At 39.8% G+C, this 25,739-nt stretch overlaps 1 protein-coding gene across 3 annotated transcripts in view; it reads left to right on the top strand.

The window, feature by feature from the left end:
- PUDP (pseudouridine 5'-phosphatase) overlaps positions 1-25,739 on the top strand; it is a 146,872-nt gene that overhangs the window by 99,452 nt on the left and 21,681 nt on the right. Inside the window, exon 5 of one of the 3 annotated variants that reach the window (XM_073354379.1) lies at positions 12,689-13,091. The exons of the other annotated variants lie outside the window; for them this stretch is intronic. Within the exon in view, the coding sequence (XP_073210480.1) occupies positions 12,689-12,998 (310 nt within the window). The 3' untranslated portion in view covers positions 12,999-13,091. Of the gene's footprint in view, positions 1-12,688; positions 13,092-25,739 lie in introns of those variants that run through there. 3 annotated transcript variants of the gene reach the window in all.

Genomic DNA, 25,739 nt, shown 5'->3' with positions numbered 1-25,739 from the left:
TTAGTAAGTAATCTAGCTAGGTATGTGTTAGATCATGATTTCTTTAAATGGCTGAGAAAAGAATTGTGCTGAATAGAATAACTACTTCTGTCTGTGTATCTTTTTTGTAACTTAAGGTTTTGCCTAGAGGGGTTCTCTATGTTTTTGAATCTAATTACCCTGTAAGATATCTACCATCCTGATTTTACAGGGGGGATTTCTTTATTTCTATTTACTTCTATTTTTTATTAAAAGTCTTCTTGTAAAACACTGAATGCTTTTTCATTGTTCTCAGATCCAAGGGTTTGGGTCTGTGGTCACCTATGCAAATTGGTGAGGCTTTTTATCCAACATTTCCCAGGAAAGGGGGGGTGCAAGTGTTGGGAGGATTGTTCATTATTCTTAAGATCCAAGGGTCTGGGTCTGTAGTCACCTAGGCAAATTGGTGAGGCTTTTTACCAAACCTTGTCCAGGAAGTGGGGTGCAAGGTTTTGGGAAGTATTTTGGGGGGAAGGACGCGTCCAAACAGCTCTTCCCCAGTAACCAGTATTAGTTTGGTGGTGGTAGCGGCCAGTCCAAGGTGTAATATTTTGTACCTTGGGGAAGTTTTGACCTAAGCTGGTAAAGATAAGCTTAGGAGGTTTTTCATGCAGGTCCCCACATCTGTACCCTAGAGTTCAGAGTGGGGGAGGAACTGTGACACATCCATTTCATTTTTAAAGAACCAGTTCAAACCCATCACCTTGCATATAACTTTAAAAAAAAATCTGTGTACTGAGTCCACAGATTCACTGTCTGAGTTGAGTGTGTGATCTGGCTTTGTGTAGTGATTAATAGTAAGGGCTTCAGGCTCAGTGTCACTCCAAGGATGACTAAATTCATCTTAGAATGTTGTATTTTAATAAAAGGATTTCAGTTACTGTTCAGTATGAAGACATCATAATGCTTGTGACATGTGTTAGGATCAAACCAAACATTGGAATAATAGCATCATGGAAAAGAGTGAAAAAGCAGGCTGTCTAAATTGAGCCTCATCTTTTTTTTCCTGTTGATTTCTATATTTAGTATAGTTTCTAACATACTATATAAGGCACCAGTTCTGCCAAGAGCTCTAGAAGAATCTGCCTTTAGATCAACCAGTACAACTATTTTAGTCACTGTACAATATATAGGCTTCAATCCAATTTGACAGGTGTTAGGGAGACCTGAGAAATCCTGATGTTGCTGAAGCTGCCTCTTCTTTACTAAAAACAGGTGAGTTGATGCAAAGCCCTAAATCTGTCTGCTGTAAATGAAGAAGATATCTGTCCTCAAAGAGGCACTGGCAGTCATCTTCAACTGTAGCCTCTAAATTTCTCTGCCTCTTTCACCAGCGAACAGAAAAAAGGAGCTAATTCAAAGGTTACAGAGCTAAGTCTCTGCAGCAGCTACCCCATCCGCTAAAGCTAAAATATATTCCAAGGTTGTCTACACTGAGTGAGATGTGTGATTCCCCTGCTCGTGTACACAAACTCTACTAGTTCTCATTGATCTACAGTGAGTGTAAATAGCAATATAGCCACAGTAGCACTGATAGTAGCAGCAAAGGCATGGCTCAGCCATGCCGAGTACAAAGCTCATAGAATAGACAAAGCCCAAGATGTCTTTGTGTTTAGCCGCTCTCAAGACATACTTCTCTTTTCACAAAGAATCACTTGGTCCAAAACGGAATGAATTTCCTGGCAAGATATTTTGAAAGGCCTGATAGCCTGCAACACTTAATTTTTGCTCTAGAGTCTAAATAGCCTTGTTTGCCAGGTTGCTCAACACCTGAAACATTTCTGGATAACTGGAAATTTATATCTGTTTTGCAGTTGTTTTGAGAAAGTAGGGAACACTCTAGATTCTGAAGGACCAAAACATTGAATTATAGCTCTAAAATTAATTTTGATAATAGCATCTCCTTTTCTAATATGATTATGGTACGAAAATTCTCCAGGAATTCAAAAATCTGTGTTGGCTTTCTTCTGTATTTGTGGCCAAGAAAAGGGGGAGTGTTGGAGAAGGGCAATTCCTCTCTTGGATTGGTTGACCACCAGATCTGCTTTTTGGTATCATTTTCCTTTGATATCCAATAGATGGGTCCATATAGAATCATAGAACTGGAAGGGACCTCGAGAGGACATCTAGTCCAGTCCCCTGCACTCAAGGCAGGACAAAGTATTATCTAGATCATCCCCGACAGGTGTTTGTCCAACCTGAGCTTAAAAATCCCCAGTGATGGAGATTCCACAACCTCCCTAGGCAATATGATTGCAAATTAGTCTTATTTACTTGTTTGGTTGGTGGAGAGGCATCTGTTCTATACTGGATTCCCATGATCAGTAAAGAGTTCTAAAGAATGTTCTTTTACTCTTGGGTTTTCATGTAATATGATGTAATTATACACTGCGAGCTCTTCTGAAGAGTGACTATCCTTCTTGAGTGTTTGGAATGTGCCTAGCATATAGCGGATGCTTCTGTAAATAATAATAGTTATTCTGTAGTCATATATGCTTGCATGTTTACAAAGTTTTAATATTGAATTTTAATTCAATACACATATTGTTATAAAATATCTTCCAAGAGTATATCAATTATTTAGAATATTTTGGAGCTTTTTTAAGATTTGGAGAATGTAGCATTGGCCTACCAGTTAGGGGATGGAACTAGCTAGCACAAGTAGTAGTCAGGTAGGTGGATATCTTGTTATCCAAGAAGTATTTTAGAACGTTTTATGTTCCAACTCCCAATGAGTTGGCATAGGAAACACAGGCAACAGTGATTTTTTTTTTAATGGGAACAGTCCTATAATTCTGTTTAATTTTAAACTTTATACTTTTATATATTGAGACTTTTATAGGTTCATGAATATTCTGTTCTCCCTGTCTTCTCTTATTAGGGACACCTTTTGTTGCAAGGAGAAAAGAGACAGTGTTTTAAGGGAAATCTGGATTTTCTGTTTATAGAGCAATAAATATGCTAAAATGAACTGCAATTGTACATGTTGTAAAATTACTTTTGTTTGACAAGTAAATAAATCTTAATTGAAAGTCAGTGCTAGAGATATTAAAAGCTTGCACTGCCTGACAGACAAAACAGTTCTCAGCCCCTTTTATTATTTTTTTTTTTTTTTATAAATACAGCAAAAGGGCTCAGTATTTGTGGTAGCTTGACAATGGCTCATGTTATTTGCAAATGCCTTTATTTGCAGATCTTTTGCACAGTTTACAGGTTTTTTAGTGGAAAGCACAACCAGAAATTATCTGATTTGGCAAAAGTTAAAAATATTTTTTCCATCCATGTGTAGAATGAATTTTGTTATGTGCAGCACCAGTATCAAGTCACTGTGTGGATGTGTGCCACCAGTAGAAACAAAAAACCTACATAATATATATTTTTTAAAAGTTACCATAGGTATGAAAGAATTAAAAATTTTATTAACGCTAATGTTAAAAATATTACATATTACACAGGTTAAAAAAAGTGGATCTGTACATCTGGGTATAGTGCTTAGATTATCCACAAACACAAAGTTTGTTTTAAAAGTCAGAAGACATATAGTGTCTAATCAGCACAAGGTGCATTGCTTAAGGTGTGTATTTGTATGAACCCTAACTCCTGCCCGCATAAATGCAAAAATGTGTTTTTTTAGGAATGCTGCTCTGAGGTGTCTGGATTCTCAAAATACATTCTAATTATGACAGGTTTCATAGCAGCAGCCGTGTTAGTCTGTATCCGCAAAAAGAAAAGGAGTACTTGTAGCACCCTAGAGACTAACAAATTTATTTGAGCATAAGTTTTCGTGAGCTCGGATGCATGAAGTGAGCTGTAGCTCATGAAAGCTTATGCTCAAATAAATTAGTTAGTCTCTAACGTGCCACAAGTACTAATTATGGTACATCCTCAAATACTAGGACTAAAAGTGAAGGGAAAGGGTGCTTTATACCGACAGTTACAAAAATAGTTCATTTACAGTTTGTAATTTTACTGATAACAGCAACATAAAAAATAAAGACATTTTTACATTTTGATTACTGAGTTCTACATATTTTCAACATTCAGATCGGCAGCTAGTGCCAGCCATTTCTCATCATTAAAATATTTTAGCAACCTTCCTCCTCTCTTCCCACCTTCCCACAGGCCAATACCATTCACTAGATCAGTAGTTCTCAAACTGTGGGTCGAGACCCCATTTTAATGGGGTCACTAGGGCTGGTGTTAGACTTCCTGAGGCCTGGGACCAAAGCCCCAGTCCCACTGTCCAGGGCCAGGGATGAAGCCAAAGACTGAGGGCTTCAACCCTGTGTGGTGAGACTCAGGTTACAGGCCCCTGGCCTGGGGCTGAAGTTCTCAAACTTTGGCTTTGCCCCCCACTACTCTGAGTGGCAGGACTTGGTCTTTGGCCTGCCTACCCAGGGCAGCAGGGCTCGGGTAGGCTCAAGCTTCAGACCCCACTCCTGGGGTTGTGTAGTTAATTATTGTTGTCAGAAGGGGGTCATGGTGCAATGAAGTTTGAGAAACCCTGCACTAGACTCTAAAACAGCAAGATTTGATAAATACTTTAGAAGTTTGGCATCACTTGACTTTTAAACTTTTAGACAAAATTGTATACACTAAAAACAAGAGCCATGTAAAAGAAATAAAGTAGTAAGAGAATGTTACTTAGAAAGCTTAACTTTTTAAAGCTCTAACTCTCCCTGCCGCAGCCCCGGAGCGGATCTCTCCCGTCCTCTCCCACTTCCTCTCTGGAGCTCGGGGAGAAGCATCTCTCCCCACCGCAGCCCCAGAGCTGGGGCCGGGGGAGAGGCCTCTCTCCCATCCCTGCCACAGTCCTGGGACTGGGGCTCGGGAAGAAGCATCTCTCCAGGCCACAGCCTCAGGGCTGAGGGGAGTTTTCTCCCTTCCGTAGATCTGCACATCCCCAGCTCCCACATCACCGTCCTCCCCCCCACCCACTCCCTATTCCCCACCTCACCCTACGCTCACCTGTGGCTATGCCCTTGTTTGCATGCCTGCATGGCTATAGTAATTAGGTGTGCGGCCCTTCGAATCATAGAATATCAGGGTTGGAAGGGACCTCAGGACATCATCTAGTCCAACCCCCTCCTCAAAGCAGGACCAATCCCCAACTAAATCATCCCAGTCAGGGCTTTGTCAAGCCTGACCTTAAAAACTTCTAAGGAAGGAGATTCCATCACCTCCCTAGGTAACTCATTCCAGTGTTTCACCGCCCTCCTAGTGAAAAAGTTTTTCCTAATATCCAACCTAAACCTCCCCCCCTGCAACTTGAGATCATTACTCCTCGTTCTGTCATCTGCTACCACTGAGAACAGACTAGTTCCATCCTCTTTGGAACCCCCTTTCAGGTAGTTGAAAGCAGCTATCAAGTCCCTCCCTCATTCTTCTCTTTTGCAGACTAAATAATCCTAGTTCCCTCAGCCTCTCCTCATAAGTCACGTGTTCCAGTCCCCTAATCATTTTTGATGCCCTCCGCTGGACATTTTCCAATTTTTCCACATCCTTCTTGTAGTGTGGGGCCCAAAACTGGACATAGTACTCCAGATGAGGCCTCACCAATGTCGAATAGAGGGGAATGATCACGTCCCTCGATCTGCTGGCAATGCCCCTACTTATACATCCCAAAATGCCATTGGCCTTCTTGGCAACAAGGGCCCACTGTTGACTCATTCAGTTTCTCCTCCTCTGTAACTAGGTCCTTTTCTGCAGAACTGCTGCCTAGCCATTTGGTCCCTAGTCTGTTGATGGCCTGCTATGCGGGCGCACACCTTAGAGGGAACACAGATGCCAACTTCTGTCAACTTCATAAACTCTGTCCAGGAACAATTACATTGTGAACTCTGGGGAATTTAAAATCTATCAGGGTTTCAGACCTTGACATTATCTGGTCTAAAAGATGTTTGTCATTTCCTTACACATCTGTGTGAAAGAGAACTCCCATACATTTCAAGTGGAACAGAAAAATAGACTTTTTTCCTTTTCTTTTTTTTCCGGTGGGTGGGGGACATGGTGCATCAGTTTGTGTCAAAGTAATTCCAGCAGTTCTATAACACATTGCTTAGAAAATGATTTTTAACAGGATATACAGAAGGACTGGGAAGAACAAAAACAAAAGCAAAAACACTTCTCGTTTTAGTTGTATAATCTCTAGGTACAGTGAATGCCTTTAGAATGGAAGGACTTCAAGAAATAAATGTGCAGCAGAATGCAAATATCAGTAATATGCCAGACTATCCAATACAGAAATGTAGCCAGGGTGGAAATATGACAACCAGTATGAATCAGCATTATTACACAAGTGTGTAGAAGTGGGCAGTGTCATTGCCCGTGTTTGAAGTACTTCATGCATTGTTGGGCAATCAAAATACTTACTAATTATGAGAATAGTTAATAAAGATAATATAGTAATCTGAATTGGAATTACCACACCTTAATTAGGCCCTAACACTAAAAAAAAAAAAAAAAAAAGGTAATCTTAGAGGTCATAGCCTACCCCTCTACATCTTTTATATCTCATTCGTAAGAGTATGCCCTTAGAATCAACTGTGCTGAGACATTGGTTCAGTATTAATAGGAATAGTAAGGCAGACGTCCTGTTTTTTCCCTCTCCTTTCCATTTTATGTTGGGTTTTAATCTCTACCTACTGAACTGTCTTATTGCTATCAAACTTTAATATAAAAAAATGTATCTCTACTTAAAGCAAATTACTTTTGAACTCTATATATAAATATAATTGAAATTCTAAACTGCCGGTCAGTGGGGTCATTGTTATCACTAATGCTTACGTGACAGATTGTCTGCCAGTAAGTAAATATTTCATAACCAAAAGACATGAGGGAAGTGAGCATTATATTAAGAGAAACGCCACCTACTCTGACTTAGAATCATAGAATATCAGGGTTCGAAGGGACCTCAGGAGGTCATCTAGTCCAACCCCTTGCTCAAAGCAGGACCAATCCCCAATTTTTGCCCCAGATCCCTAAATGGCCCCCTCAAGGATTGAACTCTTGAACGCCTTATCCCAATGAGCAATGGTTAGGATCAGAGACCAGTCAACTTCCCTGGTTATGAGAGTTTCTGCCTAACCAATGAAGTACGAATTTGGGGCTTGAGGAAGAGGGAAAATCCCTTTGGGGGTTGAGGTTATCCGTTTTTTTTTACAGGAACACCCAGTTGAAAAGGGACCTTGGCAGCTCCGGTCAACACAGCCACTAAAAATCTGGTTGGCTGCAGTGGCTGGCTCTGTGCGGCTCTTGGAAGCAGCTGGTATGTCCCACTGGGTCCTAGGTTCAGGGGCAGCCAAGGTTCTCGGCACGCTGCCCCCGTCCGCATGCATCACCTCTGCAGCTCTCATTGGCTGTGTTCCCAGCCAATGGGACCTGCAGATACAGCACTCTGGGCTATTCCTGCACCACAGGCAGGGGCAGCATGCAGAGCCCTCCTGGCCTACCCTGTCCCTAGGAGCTGGTGGGACATGCCAGCCGCTTCTGGAAGCTGCCTGAGGTAAGTGCCACCTGGAGCCCACACCCCAACCTCCCTTCCCCAGCCTTGAGCCCCCTCCCACACCCAAACTCCCTCTCAGAGCCAGCACCACGGCCCAGAGCGTCCTCCCGCACTCTGAACCCCTCAGCCCCAGCCCAAAGCCCCCTCCTACACTCCAAACCCCTCATCTCTGGCCCCACCCCAGAGTCCCCACCCCCAACCAGAGCCCTCACACACACTCCCCGCATACTAACCCTCTGCCCCAACCTGGAGCCCCCTCCCACACCCTGAATCCTTCATTTCTGGCCCCAACCTGGAGCCCACACCCCTTCCCACTCCCCAACCCCCAGCCCCAACCTGGAGCCCCCTCCCACCCAAAACCCCTTATCCCTGGAGCCCACACTCCCCAGCCGGAGCCTTCAGCCCCTCCCACACCCCAAACCCCTGCCCCAGCCTGGTGAAAGTGAGCAAGGGTGGGGGAGAGCAAGCAACAGAGGGAGGTGGGCTGGAGTGAGCAGGGGGAGGGCCTCAGGGAAGGGGTGGAGCATAGGCAGGGCAAGGTGTTCAATTTTCTGCAATCAGAAAGTTGGCAACCCTAATCTCAGAGCCTTGGAAAATAGTGGTTTTGGGCAGGAAGGTGGCCCCACCTAATGTAATGATGGGCTCAACTCAGAAATCCTAAGATTGGAGGAAACGGGTGGAATGTGAGAGTGCAGGGTATTTGCTCTCCCTCTGGACTCAATGTGGGGCTGCAATTCAGAAGTGGAATTCAAAATGAGGAATTGCTCCTATATATATATATATAGTGACAAAACTCTATCCTTGCCTCCATGGGTCCCACATTTCCTGGTGGATTTTGCTAGCCTCAGAGGCTCACTGTGACCCTCCACATAACCCTTTTCTCCCTAGAGACAAGGGAGACAGTCTATTGAGCCATTTTCATCATAAGCCAGTGAGGGAGGTGAGGAGAAGTTATCCTTCCTTGCACAGTCTCTGTTGTCTCCTAGTCTCAGTGATTAATCAGGGGGCAAAGGTGGGGGGGGGAGCCCAGACCCACCCTCTACTCCAGGCTCCAGCCCAGGGACCCTAATAGTATCAGCTATGATAGCTGACCTTTTAGAAACATAACATGTACAATTCCCTGGGCTATTTCCCCTACAGCAGCCCTCACTTCCTCAAGCTCCACTTCACCCTTACCTCAGAGCCTCATTCCTTGTGCTTGATATAGTGTGTACTATTCAGCCTCTCCAACAACACAGCTTCCTCCCACAGCTCCTGATATGCACACCCCCACCTGACTAACTGGGAGGCTTTTAACTAGTTTCAGCCAGCCCCTGATTGGCTTCACGTGTCCCAATCAACCTAGCCTTCTCCCTGCCTTCTGGAAAGTTCTTAATTGGCCCCAGGTTTCTTAATTGACCTGGAGCAGCTGCCATTTCACTTATCATGGTACCAGGGATTTGTTTAGCCTGGAGCTAATATATCTATCTCCCACTACTTTTTCATAGCTATCTGGCTTTGTCCCATCACAGGGACCACACATTTCAAAGAACCTCTAGTTACAGGTCAGTAATTTCCACTTTCTTAAAAGTCAAACTTAAAAAAAGGCTAGGTACAGGCCAACTGTCTCCAAAGGTATTTGTTTGGGAAAGTTTTGAGTAATTGAAAGAGGTTTATTACAGTGGAAGTTCTATAACAGCCATTAATTTAAAGTGGTTACTACCACAGTCCTTGTGATTCCAAAGCTTATGTATATGCTATATTAACATCACAGTTAGGTCTGTAACTGAGCCTTATGTCCCTACTTTAATAAGGTCTTCGCCTATTTTGTTGTCCCAAGTCTGTATTCTACTTTTACTTGGGGAGATTTACTCTGTCTGTCTCCTTCATCCCTTCACAGAAATTCTCCTTTTATTTTGTTTGTATATGTGCCCATATTAGGAGGAAAACTGATGACTTGTGATACCATAACAGTAGTTTAGTGATGTTTTTTCATATTAAAACATTGGTTTAATGGAAAATTAAATGCATCTTAATAGCTGAAAATGAGCAATATATGCGTATATGCAAGTGCCTATGCACTTATAAACTCTTGTGTAAAAAGATGATATTACTAGCCAAATTTTTGATAAAATTGTGTTTTCAAAAACATTAAAATAGAAGATTAAGATATGAGTATCTTTTAAAATGTAAATTCATTTTCAGAGCAGAGCATATGAATTTTAATATTCATGTAAGAAATGGAATTTGGAACACAGTTGAAAGGAAATACTTGGGAGAAATAACCTTCTTAATCTCTTTCTCATATGACTGATACATATCAATCTCTTTGCATCCTTGATTTTCTTATTGCCTAAATGTACTTGATAATTTTTGCTTGAAGTAACAGTATACAGCCAGTTCTAACATCAGGGTACTCAAGATAAAGCTGATAAAACACAGCAGCATATAATATACAAGATATTGCATCTCAATTAAGGTAGAAAGTAATAGTAATGTAGAAATAAATATATATTTAACTTTCTTTACTCTTGTTGTTATGAGTGTTACAAAGAACCAGTTGACCTTATGGTACAATTCAGCTTAACTCCTACTGTAGAGTCAATGCCAGGGAATGATCTGCATGACATTCATTCACTGTTGTTCCAGTATGTGTGTTCTGTGTACTCCCTTACATTATCTGTATGAGAACAGAATCTTCTTTTATATATGGGGGAGAGGGAAGGCCCCTGCTACTTAGTGCTGAATGTAGTAAGTATTAATACTTACTACTTACACAGAATGTTCTGTCTGTGGACAACAAAGTACTTCATAAACATGACCTTCACAACATCTTTGTGAGGTAAATGTTTATTAGTCCAAGTTTACAGACAAAGAAACTGGGGTCCAGAGAGGTAAAGTGCAACTATATAGAGGAATTGTGTGGCAGAGCAGGGAAGAGAGCCCACATTCTTTGGTCAGTTATTGTGTTTTATCCACTAGACCATTTTGTATTAATGGTAGGGAGGGTAAATATGTTGCCTTTCTCCCTAACTTCAGTGTTAAAAATGTTCAGAGATTTGCCTGCCTTTTACACTCAAAATGGTCTTGCAGTCTGAGAGGTTCAGAATTATGGACTTGGCCTTTTGAAGTCACAGGACCAGTTAATTAAATATATTTTATTATTAATCTATAGGGAATGCTTTATTCTAGAGGGAATATTTTGTTGTCTCTTAATCACCTCTAATATGGAGTTTTTTCTCATCACACATAAAACTGATTACGTTGAAGTCTTTTCTCTATATTCCTTTGTTTTTTCGAAACAGATGCAAATAGGTTCTTTTACAGCCAGTTTTCCCTTTTGGTAGTTAACATTACAGTGGCATTAGAAATTTTGAATATAAATGAACTGTAATGTCATTGTAGAAAAACCTCTGAAAAATGACCTAGATTTAGCCATAATCTCTTTTTATTTAAAATTCTGAGACCTTATAGAAACATATTTGTTTGTTGTTGTAGCTTTTATTTTAATTCTCTTATTACCACATTTTGGGGTCTGTCTCTTCTCCTTGTGCTCTTCATCTTGGCATCATAATATGCCTAGTGTTAAACTTTTTTTCTTTCTCAGACCATCCTCCACATTTTATTTCTGTAACCCTTTGCTGGACATTTCCTTGACAACATCACAGGGGTTGGTTTGTTTGTTTGTTTGTTTTTAATAAAGGCAGCTCATATTAATTTTTCAATCATGGTTTGTTTCAGCAGCTTGGTGTAAACCCAACAACCTTGATATTTGATTTTTTTTTAAATAATCTCCAAAGTGCTAGTGTTAGAAAATGGCTTCTCTTGTGATTTGAAGAGTTGCAGCCACCAATTTCCAGCTGAGGATCCTTCTATTTTTAGTTAAGGGGAATAGTATCCGAATTCCACATTTGTTTCCATGAAGATTTTTCTTACCATTATTATTAGTCATTTTTTCTTCAGTTTGTTTAATTTTTTAATTTTTGTCCTACATTGAAATCTACATTCTGCCATTAGACAACTTATTGTAATTTAAAGATCATTAGGAAATGTTTATTATAGCTGAAGTGCATAGAGAGCTAATAGTTAATATTTCATTGACATTTCCATTCTAAAAGATCTTTCAGTTGCATATAATTTTTAACTTTTCTTACTGAAATTCTTCATTTTTGAGTCTCAGCCCAAAGCATTTTTTTTTTCCTGGAAAAAATGAAGGAAAGCAGTTTTGCCTCTGGAGTGTGAAGAATTCAAATGTAGCATGTGTACATACCTGTCTTCCTCATTCAGTTTTTGACTGGTGCCAATGCCCATTGTGTGGATATATTCTATATTCTGACTATATTCTGATTGATAGAAGTCCCACTTTACTCATGCCCGTTTTCTAACCCAATGAGAGGCTGTTTTTGAAGGTGAAAGTGGCTCCTTGCACTTTTTTCCCATCCTGAACAAATCAAGAAGTGGGTCTGTGTCCTGAGACATATATGGCACAGAAAGGTAGGTAATGTTTAAAGCCTCTAACAAAGGTTATACAACAACTAGACAGTACCATAGATATTTAAATCAGTTTAGTCATGTACATTTCACTATGAATACATATATTCCTGTCAGGACAACTCTACTCAAGAGAAGATAATGAGTTATGGGAGGAAGATTATTGCTATACCCAGTTTTGTAAGTAATTATGTCAGTGACATATTTTACTTGTGCCTTAATTCTAGGCATGATTTTTTGCTTTCCCCTGGTCTGATTCCTTTTCTACCTTCACATTTCTGTCCCTAAAGCTACAAGATTCTTACAAATGCAAAAAAGCATTTTTTCATAAGTGTGCTCCCATTAATTTTAAGAGGCAGATAAATTACTTTATTTGAGGGAAATAATAATAATAATTTTACATTTGTGTGTTTATTTGTCCCTTAGCAAACAATGTTAGATTTTCACCTTGTACCCACAAATAGTTTTACATCAATGTCTCACTGTCTTTGAACTGGATGTAAAGAAGAAATAAAACTAAAGCACCCTATAAAACAGAATAAGAATTTAATATCCCCTGCAGGGGAGCAATTCTTTTTAAAGACAAACAGAAAAGGTCAATAAATAGACTTTGCAATAATAAAACTATAGATTTCAAATATAGAACATAACTCTGTACTATATCCTCTAAAGCCAATACATTTATGTATTTCTCAGGAACTTGGGACTGAAAGTGATTCAGAGAGAAACAAAGTCCCAATCAAAAGAATTCTGTAGAAGACACTATCTGGTTTGTTCAAGAGAGGGTTCAGCTTCAGACCCAGGATGTGGGTTCTTTGAGGCTCTCCTCACAAAGGAAGGGAAAGATGGAAGTTTAACTTCACCTAGCAAAAGCAAGAAGATCTGGGACATCTGTTCAAAGGGTTGTAAGATAAAATGTTACAGGGTGTTTCACTGTTTGGCCTCTTTCTATATGTGTGCAATGTTATGTGCTTTTTCAAGCACTGACACCTGCGTATTTGTGTAATTGATTCTAATACCTGTGCGTACAATTGTAAATACTTGAAAAGCTATGTACAATGGTGTTTGCACTCACGCAGAAGGAGGCTACGAGCAGGTCTTTCTGAAAGCCAGTCCATAATGAATACATGTATTCTCCAACACATGGCTAAAAGAGAGTTAGGATTAAACCTGTTTTAATGGAGTCCAGGTAAACTAGCTAACAATGCCAATAATGTGCATATAATTTCTTTAGTGTTTCTGGGACACTCTGATTCAAGAGGTATCTAGACATATGGACTGATTTTTTATATCTTTTTTTTATGTTACAATAAATAGTTTACTGAACTCGATGTTAGAAGAACTCTTCTGGAGTTAAACTGATTTGGACTCTCACCAGGGTATCACACTTAGGGCCAGACTTTAAGCTAGCCATAAACCAGGTTCTGAAATAGATGTCTGATTATCAAATTTATGTGTCTAAAACTGCAGCCACTCTTTTGAGGATGAGTTTTGAAAGTACTAATTAGAACATAAGGAAAAACATACTGGTCCAGACCAATGGCCCATGTATCCCAGTATTTTGTCTCCAACAGTGGCTATTACCAGAGCTTCAGGGGAGTTTACAGAAATTGGCATTTAGAACGATCCATCCCTGTGTTCCCCTCCCAGCTTCTGTCAGTCAAAGGTTTAGGGTTGCCCTAAGCATGGGGTTGCATCTCTGACCATCTTGGCCAATTGCCATTGATGGATCTATCCTCCATGAACTTATCTAATTCTTTTTTGATCCCAGTTATACCTTTTAGCCATCAGAACATTCCACGATAATAAATTCCACAGGTCATAGGCGCTGACTCTGTGGGTGCTCCAGGGCTGGAGTACCCACAGGGAAAAAATTAGTGGGTTTTTAGCACCCACCATCAGCCAGCTCCCCTCTGTTCCCCGCCCCAGCGTCTCCTGGCAGCTGGCGGCCCCGCTGATCAGTGCCTGCCCCTCACTCCCAGCGCCGCACACCCTCTGCAGTCAGCTGTTCAGTGGCGTGCAGGAGGCGCTGTAGGGGAGGGGGAGGAGCAAGGGCTGGGCGCACTCAGGGGAAGGGGCAGGAAGAGGGGGGCCAGGGGCAAGTGGGGGCAGGATGGGGGCAAGAAGAGACGAGGCAGGAATGGGCGGTTGGGGAAGAGGTGGAGTGGGGGTGGGGCCTGCGGCAGAGATGGGGCTTAAGAACTCCCCAGCAGATTAGAAAATCGGTGCCACTGCCATAAATTAATTGTGCACTGTGTGGAAAAAGTGCTTTGTTGTATTTCTATTAAACCAGCTGCCTATTAATTTCATTGGGTGACCCCTGCTTCTTGTGTTATGTGAATGGGGAAATAAAGTTTCTAAATTCACTTTCTTCACACGATTCATGTTCTTATATAACTCTATCATACCCCCCTTCGTTTTCTTTATTTCTAAGATGAACAACCCTAATCTTTCTTTTTGCTCCTTGTATGGAAGCCATTCCATACCTTCATCATCTTTGTTTCCCTTCTCTGAATCTTTTCCAGTTCCATTATATCCTTTTTGAGATGGGGTGACCAGAACTGCACATAGTGTACCACGGATTTATATAGGGGCATTATGACATTTTCTGTCTTATTTTTTGTCCCTTTCCTAATGGTTCTGAACCTGTTTGACCACTGCTGCACACTGAGCTGAAGTTTTCTTATGTCTAAAATCATAAGAGCTTCTAGATTACTTTATGTACTGCGGGATTTTCATCAAGATTCAGGTTAGACAATGTTCTGCAGAAGGCCTTGCCCACAAGCTCCTGTTCATGGTATTATCTTCATTCAGTGCTGAAAAAGGAACTGACCTTTTATATATCAGTTTTCCCTACATACCTTAAGATATCACCAGTCTCTGCCTCTGACCCTGTTTTATTCCTATTTGTGGCCTGCTGCTTTTGCATCTTACGTTGACCATGTAAGTCATCCGGGCTCTAGTCCAGCACAAGGGTCACAGTCTGGATTCAATGACAAATGTGAGTTTTGCATGATTTTTTATGAGGAAATCTCAGTGGTTTGGGTAAACGTATTAATATTAATTTCATGTGGAAGGGAAGATGTCACTGATAGTCTTTTCACTGCACAGAATTCCTCCTTCAGGCTAGATTTGGAGTTCAGTAAATGGCAGATTCCAGAAAATATAGTACCCAGTGGCAGTGGTCATCATCAACAGTGAGCATCTTGAGTGTTTTCCGTGTATTCTCCATAAAAGAACAATACTTCTCTATTGCTATTCCAAGCAACTGTTGATTGAGTTAGATTTCTGCTGTTCGTATAATCGAACACTGTTTCAGAAATGCCTGGGAATTTCTTGAGGCCTGTGACACAAGTTGGCTTACAAAGTTCTTAGTGTGTTGTCCTCTAAACACACAGTCCTCTATAAAAAGAATGCTCCAGCCATCCGGAATGATCAGAGTAACCTCACATGTAAATGTGACCTTCTCATTACTTCATAGAGTCACAGTGTCTATGTCCAACTGTCAGTCACAGAAGCACATTCTTTCACTTGATTGAATCCTGAATAGAAGGAAGAAATTTTAAATTTCTCCTTTATATCCCCTTCCCAACTCTCCCACTCCCTTCCACCTCCTGAAAATAACCTTTTTTGAATAATTTTATGAAAAATAGCTGCTGATTTTGGCCTCAAAGTAAAAATGTTATTTATGCAACAGCTAGGAATGCAGAGTGTTCTAATTACCATCTCACTAAAGGGCATTTAAGATATGCAAATGTAAGTTTCCCTTCCTGTTTTACTGATTTCTGTTTACTGCAAGTGATGTTTGCTTTAACCTTGCACCTGTGCTGCAACTGATCTTATTCTTGTACTGAGCTGCTCCATCTGTCATAATAGTAAATTAATATAAATATGAATTAAGAAAAAAAATTAGGTTCATACGCTTCTCCTAATTGTGTCTAATATGAACCTTAAAATTCTAGACAATAGTGGCTGAAAAAGTTGCTGAGTTGTTTATTTGGGGAGTAGTTAGAAACATGATAGCCTAGTACTCATTTTCCCGAATGGAACTAAGAGAACAAGGGGAAATATAATTTCCCCAGACAGCCTACTTAATACTTCGTAAGATTCTCATTCCCTGTTTATTTGAATTGGCATATGCCCTCATAGTAAAACCAGCTATGATTAACGTTTGCAGACACTTCCGAGAAACTGAATTAAATATCAAAAAAGGAGAGAGAAACCATGTGGTATTTTTAAAAAAAAAAAAAAAAAAAAAAAGCCTGCAGACGGTTAAAACAGTAGGACACCAAATTTGCAAATACTATTGCTGTTTAAAATGTATTTATTCAGTATTTCAATCATTCTACTGGTAAATGGGTCACTTAAAGACATTATTCCTTGTTCCTAGATATTATGTACATCAAAGAGTAGGAAAAAAGAAAATGCAAATTACCTAAACAGTAACCCACCAGACATTGTGACATATTAGTAAAGAAGTTGTTGTTCCTTTTCTAATTTATTTTTCCCATCACTACGTAAGTGCTAAATAGCAGCCCACCATTTTATATGTAAGGTACATGTGTCTGCCTTTGTGTATAATGACTCATGAAAATTCCCATATACCAGCAGTCCATGTAAACAGTCATATTAGTAGCAACTGTTCATCATTCAGCCGTATCGATAGTACTATAATTTTTTTCTGCATGACTGTTTTTATTCTCACCCCCTTTAATCAGCCACACTTAACCTTATGAAACTTTCATCTTCCAGGCTGACATTTTCTTCCTTGGTCTCTATTTAAATTTGAATTTTGTTTATAAGTTTGAGCAAAAATGTGTGTCCATTTTTGAAGATGAAGAAAGTGAAAATATACAGTTGCCACCCTAATGAGAGAATCACTTTTTAAGAATATATATATTTATTAAAAACTGGAAATCTGCTGATGAAGAATTGAAATATGGCCTTTAATTAGATTTCCAGTGATCAGAAGTGCTTGACTAGGTTTTGAAGAAAATTGTCTTTGATTTGACAAAATTGAGTGTTTTAAATTCATGTGCCAGGCATGCTCAATTGATTTATTCTCTGAGCTCACTAAACGTAAATCTACACTGGAAAAAAATACCCACAGCATGGCCACAGCTGGCCCATACCAGCTGACTTGGGCTTGTGGGGCTTGGGATGCAGAGCTAAAAATTGCTGTGTAGATGTTTGGGCTCCAGCAACACTGCATTTTTATAGCTCATGGTCAAAGCCCTGCAATCCCAAGTGATCTGACCCTGGCTAGCCATGGTTATTTAATTGCTATGTAGACATACCCTAAGTGTCTAATCCAAAACCCATAGAAGTCAATGGGAGTCTCTCCATTGACATAGTAGGCTTTGGACCAGGCCGTAAATGCACACATAAAGGAGGATGCATTGTACATACATACGTAGTGTAACTGAGCACTTATCTTAACTGCATACTTTTACTTAAGTAATTTATGTTTTTCCTCGAACCAGACTCCCATCTACACACACAAATCTCTAGCTTAAGATGCTTTAAGCCTGAGCTAGCTGGCCTGTCGAAGGGTGTGAGTTGGAGTTCAAGTGTTGCTGACTCTGAGCTAGTAATGCAGTTCGGATGCATCAGTTCGAGTTACAACTCCTAGTTCAGCCACTAGTTCTGTGTAACTCGGGTATTGTTTTGCAGTACATTCACTCTGGTCTCACTCCAGCTCGGCTTGCTCAAATGGTGTAACTGGAGTTAACTGTTGCAGCAAGCCCTTCACAGTGAACTGACTAATCTGTGTGTGAATTGTAGAGAGAACTAGGGTAAGAAAAAGGGTTTTGCAGACCATGTGAGGTGTGAAAGGGGTGAGAGACGTCTCTATTTTTATACACTATAGAGACAGATTGACCAGTGGTCCTTGTAAAGGACTATAGGCAGGTGTACTCTACAGAATTACTTCAGTATAACTAAGTCACTCAGGGGTGTGAACCCCCACCCGTCATAGTTACACTGACCTAAGAGTCAACATAGAGCTGTCTACACCGGTGATCTCCCATTGGCATAGAGTGTCTTTATTAAAGCACTACAGCAGTGCAACTGCATCAGTGCAGCTGCACCGATGCAGCATTTTAAGTGTAGACCTGCCCTAAGGAAAAGGCTTCAATAGACATGTGAGGTTAGCACAGGTGTTTGCAAAGGGTCTTCTGTGGGACCTTGTAAAGTCAGCTTCTCAAGTTGGAGCTTCTCAAATGGAGGAAACATCTAGTTGTTGTTGTCCCTGACCTCCAGTAGAGCAGGGGATGTGTTCCAGAGATGCTTAGGAACTCCAGCAATCAGAATCCCTTCCCTAGCTCTAGAGTGCCTAAGGTGTCAGGAATGGGGCTTCCTCCTGCAGCCATCCTAAAATGTACTAGAGGGACTCTTGCTCTGGTGCAGCACACCCGAGTAGCTCCAAGCCCTTGAAGGCGCTTGGCTTCCTAAGTCTTACCAGAGCTGGTGTTCTGCTCCTAAAGTATCGCTCTCCAATTGTGTGCAGAGAGCTGGTGGTGTCAGGTGCGAGAGGTATTCTGATGGTATCTAACCACAGTTCCGGATTAGGAATTTACATATGATATTTGTAAGTTTTTGAATCTCATCAATTTGGTCCATCAAGGAAAATCCATGTCAGTTCACTCTCTGGAGTGTGAGTATAATATGTAGGGCTGTCAAGTGATTTAAAAAATTGTGATTAATTGTGCGATTAATATTTTTAATCGCAGTTAATCGCACAATTAATCACACTGTTAAACCATAGTAGAATACCATTTATTTAAATATGTTTGCATGTTTTCTACATTTTCAAGTATATTGATTTCAATTATAACAGAATACAAAGTGTACAGTGCTCACTTTGTCATAAAATATAAAGATTTGTACAGTAAAAAACAAAGAAATAGTATTTTTCAGTTCACATAATACAAGTACTCTTTATCATGAAAGTTGAACTTACAAATGTAGAATTATGTAAAAACAACTTGCATTAAAAAATAAAACAATGTAAAATCTTAAAGCCTACAAGTTCACTCAGTCCTATTTCTTGTTCAGCCAATCACTCAGACAAACAAGTTTGCAGGAGATAATGTTGCCTACTTCTTGTTCACAATATCACCTGAAAGTGAGAACAGGCATTCTCATGGCACTGTTGTAGCCGGCATCACAAGATATTGACATGCCAGATGCATGAAGGGACATATGAATCTTTAGCGCTTCAATTACGAGTCCAGAGGACATGCGTCCATGCTGATGATGGGTTCTGCTCGATAACAATCCAAAGCAGTGCGGTCCGATGCACAGAAGCGGCCTCCTCTACCTCAGAAAAAGCTTCTCTTGGTGGAAAAAGCTGCTAATCCTTCTCCTCTTGAATATGACTTCATTTGGCATTTCTTTTAAGGAGGACATGGTTTTCTCATATATCCCCAAAGGTTTTGAAATAGATTTTTATGTGTGCTGGGAAAGGAAGCTGGCATTCTGCCACTAGTTTCCCCACTAGAGAGGTTAATACTAATGTAATTCTATCTAAGCCTTAATATGATGGCAGTATCCATAGGGGATGCCTTCTCCAGTGAGAAAGATTTAACCAAGTCAGAATCTGCTTTGAGCAGGCCAAGAGGTAGGCTAAAGGTAAGAGCAGTAACAACAAATGCAGACAGAAATTAGAGGCTTTTCTCTTCAGTCTCTTTATTGCCTGTTACAAAATCTAGGAAATGCAGCAAATAATATAAAATAGGTAACAGAAAAAAATGAGGAAACACCAGATATCCAAATCTTGTTCTTCTAGCTTTTTCAAAAAAGAGTGAATTATTTGATACTACATTAGTAAGATCTCAGTTCAAAAAAAGCACTCTAATATGTGCTTTAGGCCCATTGGCCTCAGTGGATTTAAGCATGCATTCAAGTGCTTTGCAGATTCAGGGCTGACTGTTTTTTATATGATGATCAAAAGTACAATCCGTATCATAGCATGTAAGAAATGTTCTAAAGTTTATAGTTTTTGTTTTTTTTCCAAAAAGGATGGAACTTCCTCACCTTTCTTCCTCCAAAATTTATCAGAATGAGAAATTTCTTAATTAGCGGACAAGTATGTATGTAAATTGCAAAATCCCCAAGTTTAATTTTTCCCCATTGTCACATTGTTGATATAGCAGTGTCATAATTGGCCATGTATATCTATAGTGAAAGGATTTTTTTTATTCTTATGCCTGTGCCTCAGATGTGATCTCTAATAGAGATTGGCTTAAGCCCTGAAGCACAAGGTTTAATATCCCTACCAAAATTTGTGTTATTAATTATAAGAACTTTTGGATATTCTTGATATCTATATAACTATCCAATCCCTTTTTTAATCTTGTTAAGATTTAAGCCATTTATGGTGGGTGCAAAAATATAACAGACAGGTGTTTATTGTATAGATATTGGAGTGCCCCTGCTATACATTACTCATGTTTGTATTAACTTAGGGTCCTAACTGAAAGCCTTACTAGGGTGTTAACCTCACTTTCTCAGATAAAATGTGTGTGCATTAGGGCCTCTTGTTTCGTGGTTTGTTTTTTGTTGCTGGTTGGTTGTTTCCTAGTTGAAATTATTAACTGCATGTGTGGAGTCAAAGAATGAAATGTAGTGTTTTGTTTCTTTATTTTCTTCTAGCCATCTGGTTTACTGCCAAAGTCAAAACTGTCTTAAGGCAACACTGTCAACAATATTCCTCTCTGAGACATGCCATAGCAGCTGTATTGAACACTGCATTCAGAACAAGATGGGGTTGGAGGTGGGGGGGAGGGAAAGAATGTAGAAACTTCCAACCAAAAGCTGTATTATCACATCTCTTTGTTGGAGGGATATTGACAGTGCAATATTCATGCAAAACACTGAATAACTTGGCTACTTTTATATCTGTACATTTAGCACATAGAATCATAGGACTGGAAGAGACCTCGAGAGGTCTTCTAGTCCAGTCCCCTGCATGGGTGGGCCTAGGCAGCGAATTGTTTATGCCATCGCTATGCAGCACAGTTGTTAATCCCATTCTGTATGTAACCTCCGTAAACTTTTCATCATTCAGTAAAAATGTTGCCATGCTGCTGACAATAGATGTCAGTAGCAAGTAAGGCAGAAGGAAGACCTGGTGCATTTATTTCCTATAACATTAAAGCCATCATAATTATGGGTCATTTGCCTGGCTTCTTTGCTAATTAAGAGTTTTAATTGCCTCTAGTTCCAGGGAATTAGTTAAGCTTTTCCATTATGCATATTGCCTTCCATAATCATCTGCTTCTCTCATACAACAAGCTTAGTGACATCACGGAAACCAATAAGGCAAGCCAGACTAGTGAAGTATGTTTCTATGTATAGTGTGGATTAAAAAAATGTTTGTTTTGTTCTACATTTAAGCTTACTCTTTAAAAAGGCAGAGTGTGTCAAAGTTGTGCTTTCTGCTTTCAGAATGCACGGAGAGCTTAGAGACATGGATGTATGCCACAAACCAAGTATACTGTTAACAACCAAACACACAGGCAGGACTGTGCTCCATGTTTTGACAGCAGTTGCTCCATTCCTCACAACATTAGCCAGACGTTGCTTTATACATAATGATAACGATCAACAGATTGAAAATATTAGCCCTCAAACTGCAATGAAAAACAAATTAAGAAAATTTAGTGAACATATGAAGGAGACTAGCATAAGAAGTTAGAGAGTGCTTCCATTTCCCACTGGAAGTCATTAATTAAGTCACGCTTCATCAAACCTCTGAGACAGAAACTATCTTTTACTTTCCCTTGGCTGATTCTAAATGGTTGCCGACATATTGATGGACATAGGGTTAGTATTTTAAAAAGAAAGCGGGACAAAAGGGTTTTGTTTGACCTGAGTGAATTGATTTACCTCACAGTGATTTAAATCTCCAATTTTAATCATTATTTAAATCAGAAAGCAGGAAACTTTTATTTAAATAATCAGTTTTAACTAAAAAGTACAAATGCAAAACATGATTATTTTCTTAAAGAAAGGTTGAATCTCAGTGGTTGATAACTTTAACAGGGCTGAGCAGTCCCTCATGGCCAGAGTTTTCTTTGCAACAGCTGCCTCCTTCAGGGCCTCCATGTGGGGCTGGTTTAGTGCCCACAAACAGTCCAACCAATAAAGTGCATCACTGCAGGACAAACGTGCATACTTATCTCTAGTTCTTCTGCCATCCACGTACAGCTCTTCCCCTGCCACAGTCTTCTCTTCATTTCTCAGAGCTGTCTCTCTCTGGAGTTCAGTCTTCTGGCTCTGGCTTCCTTCTCTTGCCAGTGTCTCCCCTGTTCTGAGGGATAAGGCAGTCCATATATGGCCCTCCTCCAGAGAGCTCCTCCCAGTTGGCTAGAAGAGAGGCAATCCCTGACCCACCCTACACTACAAGGCTGCTGAAGCTGGAACAATGTTGTGGAGATTTTCCCCCATCCAACTCCTGATTACCCAGGACCACTTCCTCTCTTCCATTACCAGGCTATTTCTTGGGCCTTTGTTCATTCCAACTCCCTGGAACAGCATCTTCTGGCTCCCTCTACTCTTAAAGGGACAGTGTAACCCTCTTTGCAGTAACCATTAAAATATGTTGCAAAAGAGCAAACGTAATTCTGGGATGTTGTGTCAGATTCGATCACAGAGACCCCGTTGGGACTGTCACCTGATGTGCTGAGACTACCTGTGAGCCCATTTTCTCTGCCAGTTTGGGCCTTCAAAATTCTTCCTTGTTGAGGAAGACATGTAAGCCTGCTGCAACACAGACCCAGGGTCTGAACCACGCCCCCAAAGCTGCAGACTTAACTGAAAATAGCTTAAGAAGTGCTCCTGTATGCAGCTCCCAGACACCCAGCTCCCCATGGGACCCAAACCCCAAATAAATCTGTTTTACTCTGTATAAAGCTTATACAGGGTAAACTCATAAATTGTCTGCCTTCTGTAACACTGATAGAGATGCACAGCTGTTTGCTCCCCCAGGTATTAATTACTTGGGGTTAATAAAAAAAGTGATTTTATTAAGTATAAAGAGTAGGATTTCAGTGCTTTCAAGTAATTACAGACAGAACAAAATAAGTTACCAAGCAAAATAAAACAAAACACGCAACGCTAACAATACACTAAAGATCTAGTTACAAATACTAACTTCTCACCCTCGATGTTATCTCGGGTACAATCCTTTTCAGACCAACGTTGTAGTTATGGCCTGGGTCCAGCAATCACTCACGCTCCCCGTAGTTACAGTCCTTTGTTCCAGTTTCTTTCAGCCATCTCTTTGGGGTGGAGAGGTCATCTCTTGAGTCAGCTGAAGACAAAATGGAGAGGCTTCCTGGGCCTTTTATATTCTCTCTTATGAGCGGAAACCCCTTTGTTCTTCTGTGCAAAATCACAACAACAAGATGGAGTTTGTAGCCACCTGGGCAAGTCACATGTCCATGAATGATTCAGCTTTTTGCAGGCCAACGCCATTGTTTACAAGTTGTTTACATGTTTGAACATTCCCAGGAACGCTCAGATGTGGGTTGGCTTGTCCCAAAGTCCATTGTTAGTTAAGTACTCCCAATTACTTGAATAGTTCCCTCATAATATGTTGGCCAAAACTTCTTTATGTGTTTCCTGCAGCAAACACTTCAACTACAAGCTTAGAGCCAACGCTCATAACTTCAGATATGAAAATGATACATGCATACATATGGGATGAATATATTCAGTAGATTATAACCTTTGCAAAGGTTATGTATGGCATATCTAGCATAAAGCATATTCCAGTTATGTTACATTTACACTTATAAGCATATTTTCATAAACATATAGAGTGCAACATTACAGATGTATTAGCAGGAGTATTGTAAGCAAGACAGGAGAAGTAATTCTTCCGCTCTACTCTGTGCTGATTAGGCCTCAACTGGAGTATTGTGTCCAGTTCTGGGTGCCACATTTCAGGAAAGATGTGGGCGAATTGGAGAGTCCAGAGAAGAGCAACAAAAATGATTAAAGGTTTAGAAAACTGAAAAAATTGTTTGTTTAGTCTGAAGAAGAGAAGACTGAAGGGGGATATGATAACAGTTTTCAAGTACATAAAAGGTTTTTACAAGGAGGAGGGAGAAAAATTGTTCTTGTTTAACCTCTGAGGATAGGACAAGAATCAATGGGCTTAAACCGCAGCAAAGGCGGTTTAGGTTGGACATTAGGAAAAATGTCCTAACTATCAGGGTAGTTAAGCACAGGAATAAATTGCATAGGGAGGTTGTGGAATCTCCATCACTGGAGATTTTTAAGAGCAGGTTAGACAAACACCTGTCAGGTCTAGATAATATGTAGTCCTGCCTTGAGTGGAGGAGCCTGTATTAGAAGACCTCTCTCTTCCAGACCTACAATTCTATTATTGGCACCTGAATATAGCCGTATTGCCTATTTGATGGTTCCCTTTGGTAACCTGAAAGATTCACTATACGTATACACATTTATTTAAGCAATTATATAGCTTAATTTACTTTTATTCAGATTTTTATATATTTTTATGATTTTAGGAAAATAATGAATGGTGCATTTCTTCTTTATTAGATGACAATTTTTTATTTGCGATTTATGTCAAATACTACTTGGATGAAGTCAAATTCAATTAAAATGCACAAAAGTAGCATTTTATTTTATTTTTCATTAAACTACCTTGAATGTGCTGGATACAAAATATGTTGATAATTTTTTTCTTATGTATTTAAATCTAACTGATTTATTAAACAAAAGAAATGTTCTCTGTAGTTACTGTATTGATTGTTTCTGGTCATCATGTCCTCATCCTCTCACACTTTAGTTTTATTCATAGATTGAAAGAGGAAAGCAAGCTTTTCTGTTTTATCATTTCCCAATTGGTTTCTTAACTTTGAATAAACTAATAATTGTCTGAACTATTGAATAAACTGAAATGAGGAAAATATTATCTTTACACCTGCAAAAGAGGCTGTTGCTGTCACAAACTGTTTTAGCACTCAGTAAACCCTGCTTCCAGTTGCTCAGCCAGTGACTTCCACCAGTTCAGGACATTGACTTTCTTGAAAACTTGGCAGCAAACCTGTATTGAATTTAAATTTTAAAAATCCTATTTTTTAAATCCTCTATTTGTATACACCCTGTGTTCCACCTTGCAGTTCTATACTTTTTTTTTTTCTCTATGTACATATAGAATACAACTAACCATGTTTTTGGAAAATTCTCATTGAATAAAATAATGTTTTGACATATTACAGAGCTTTTTTTGTGAGACAGCAGTCAGAGAAGTTAACTTCTGCATCACCCCTGGCTAGACTTCCCTGAAGAAACAGTGAGAGGGGACTGAATGGTGCAATAAATCAATCCATTTTTTTCAATACTGTATGGGTTAGGTCGAAAGTAAATTTAATGTTCCCATCTCATTGTCATTAGTTGCTTAGTTTTAGTAGTTGCAGTCTCCAGTGTTGCCAGGAAATGGATGGTGTGATTAAAAAAAAATCTACCTAGGGTACACAGGGAGGAAATTTGAGACAGTTGCTAGTGACTACTATGAAGGGCCTTTAAGAAACAGAGGTATTGTAGGTGAGAGTTGAGCTGCACTGGCAGAGCTAAGTGGGAATTCTTGTATTAGCACTGCCATTGCAGTCCATCCCTCCACTTCATGAGCTCTAGAATTATTGATGTTGTTTGTAAGAATACACAGAAAAATGCAACCTGAATGTTAGAAGTGCTCAGTAGAGCTGTG

This window comes from Lepidochelys kempii, chromosome 1 (genome assembly GCF_965140265.1).
Source record: "Lepidochelys kempii isolate rLepKem1 chromosome 1, rLepKem1.hap2, whole genome shotgun sequence".
Classification (NCBI taxonomy): Eukaryota; Metazoa; Chordata; order Testudines; family Cheloniidae; genus Lepidochelys; species Lepidochelys kempii.
Note: the sequence above shows the minus strand (reverse complement) of the source record. Positions and strands in the feature narration are given on the sequence as shown.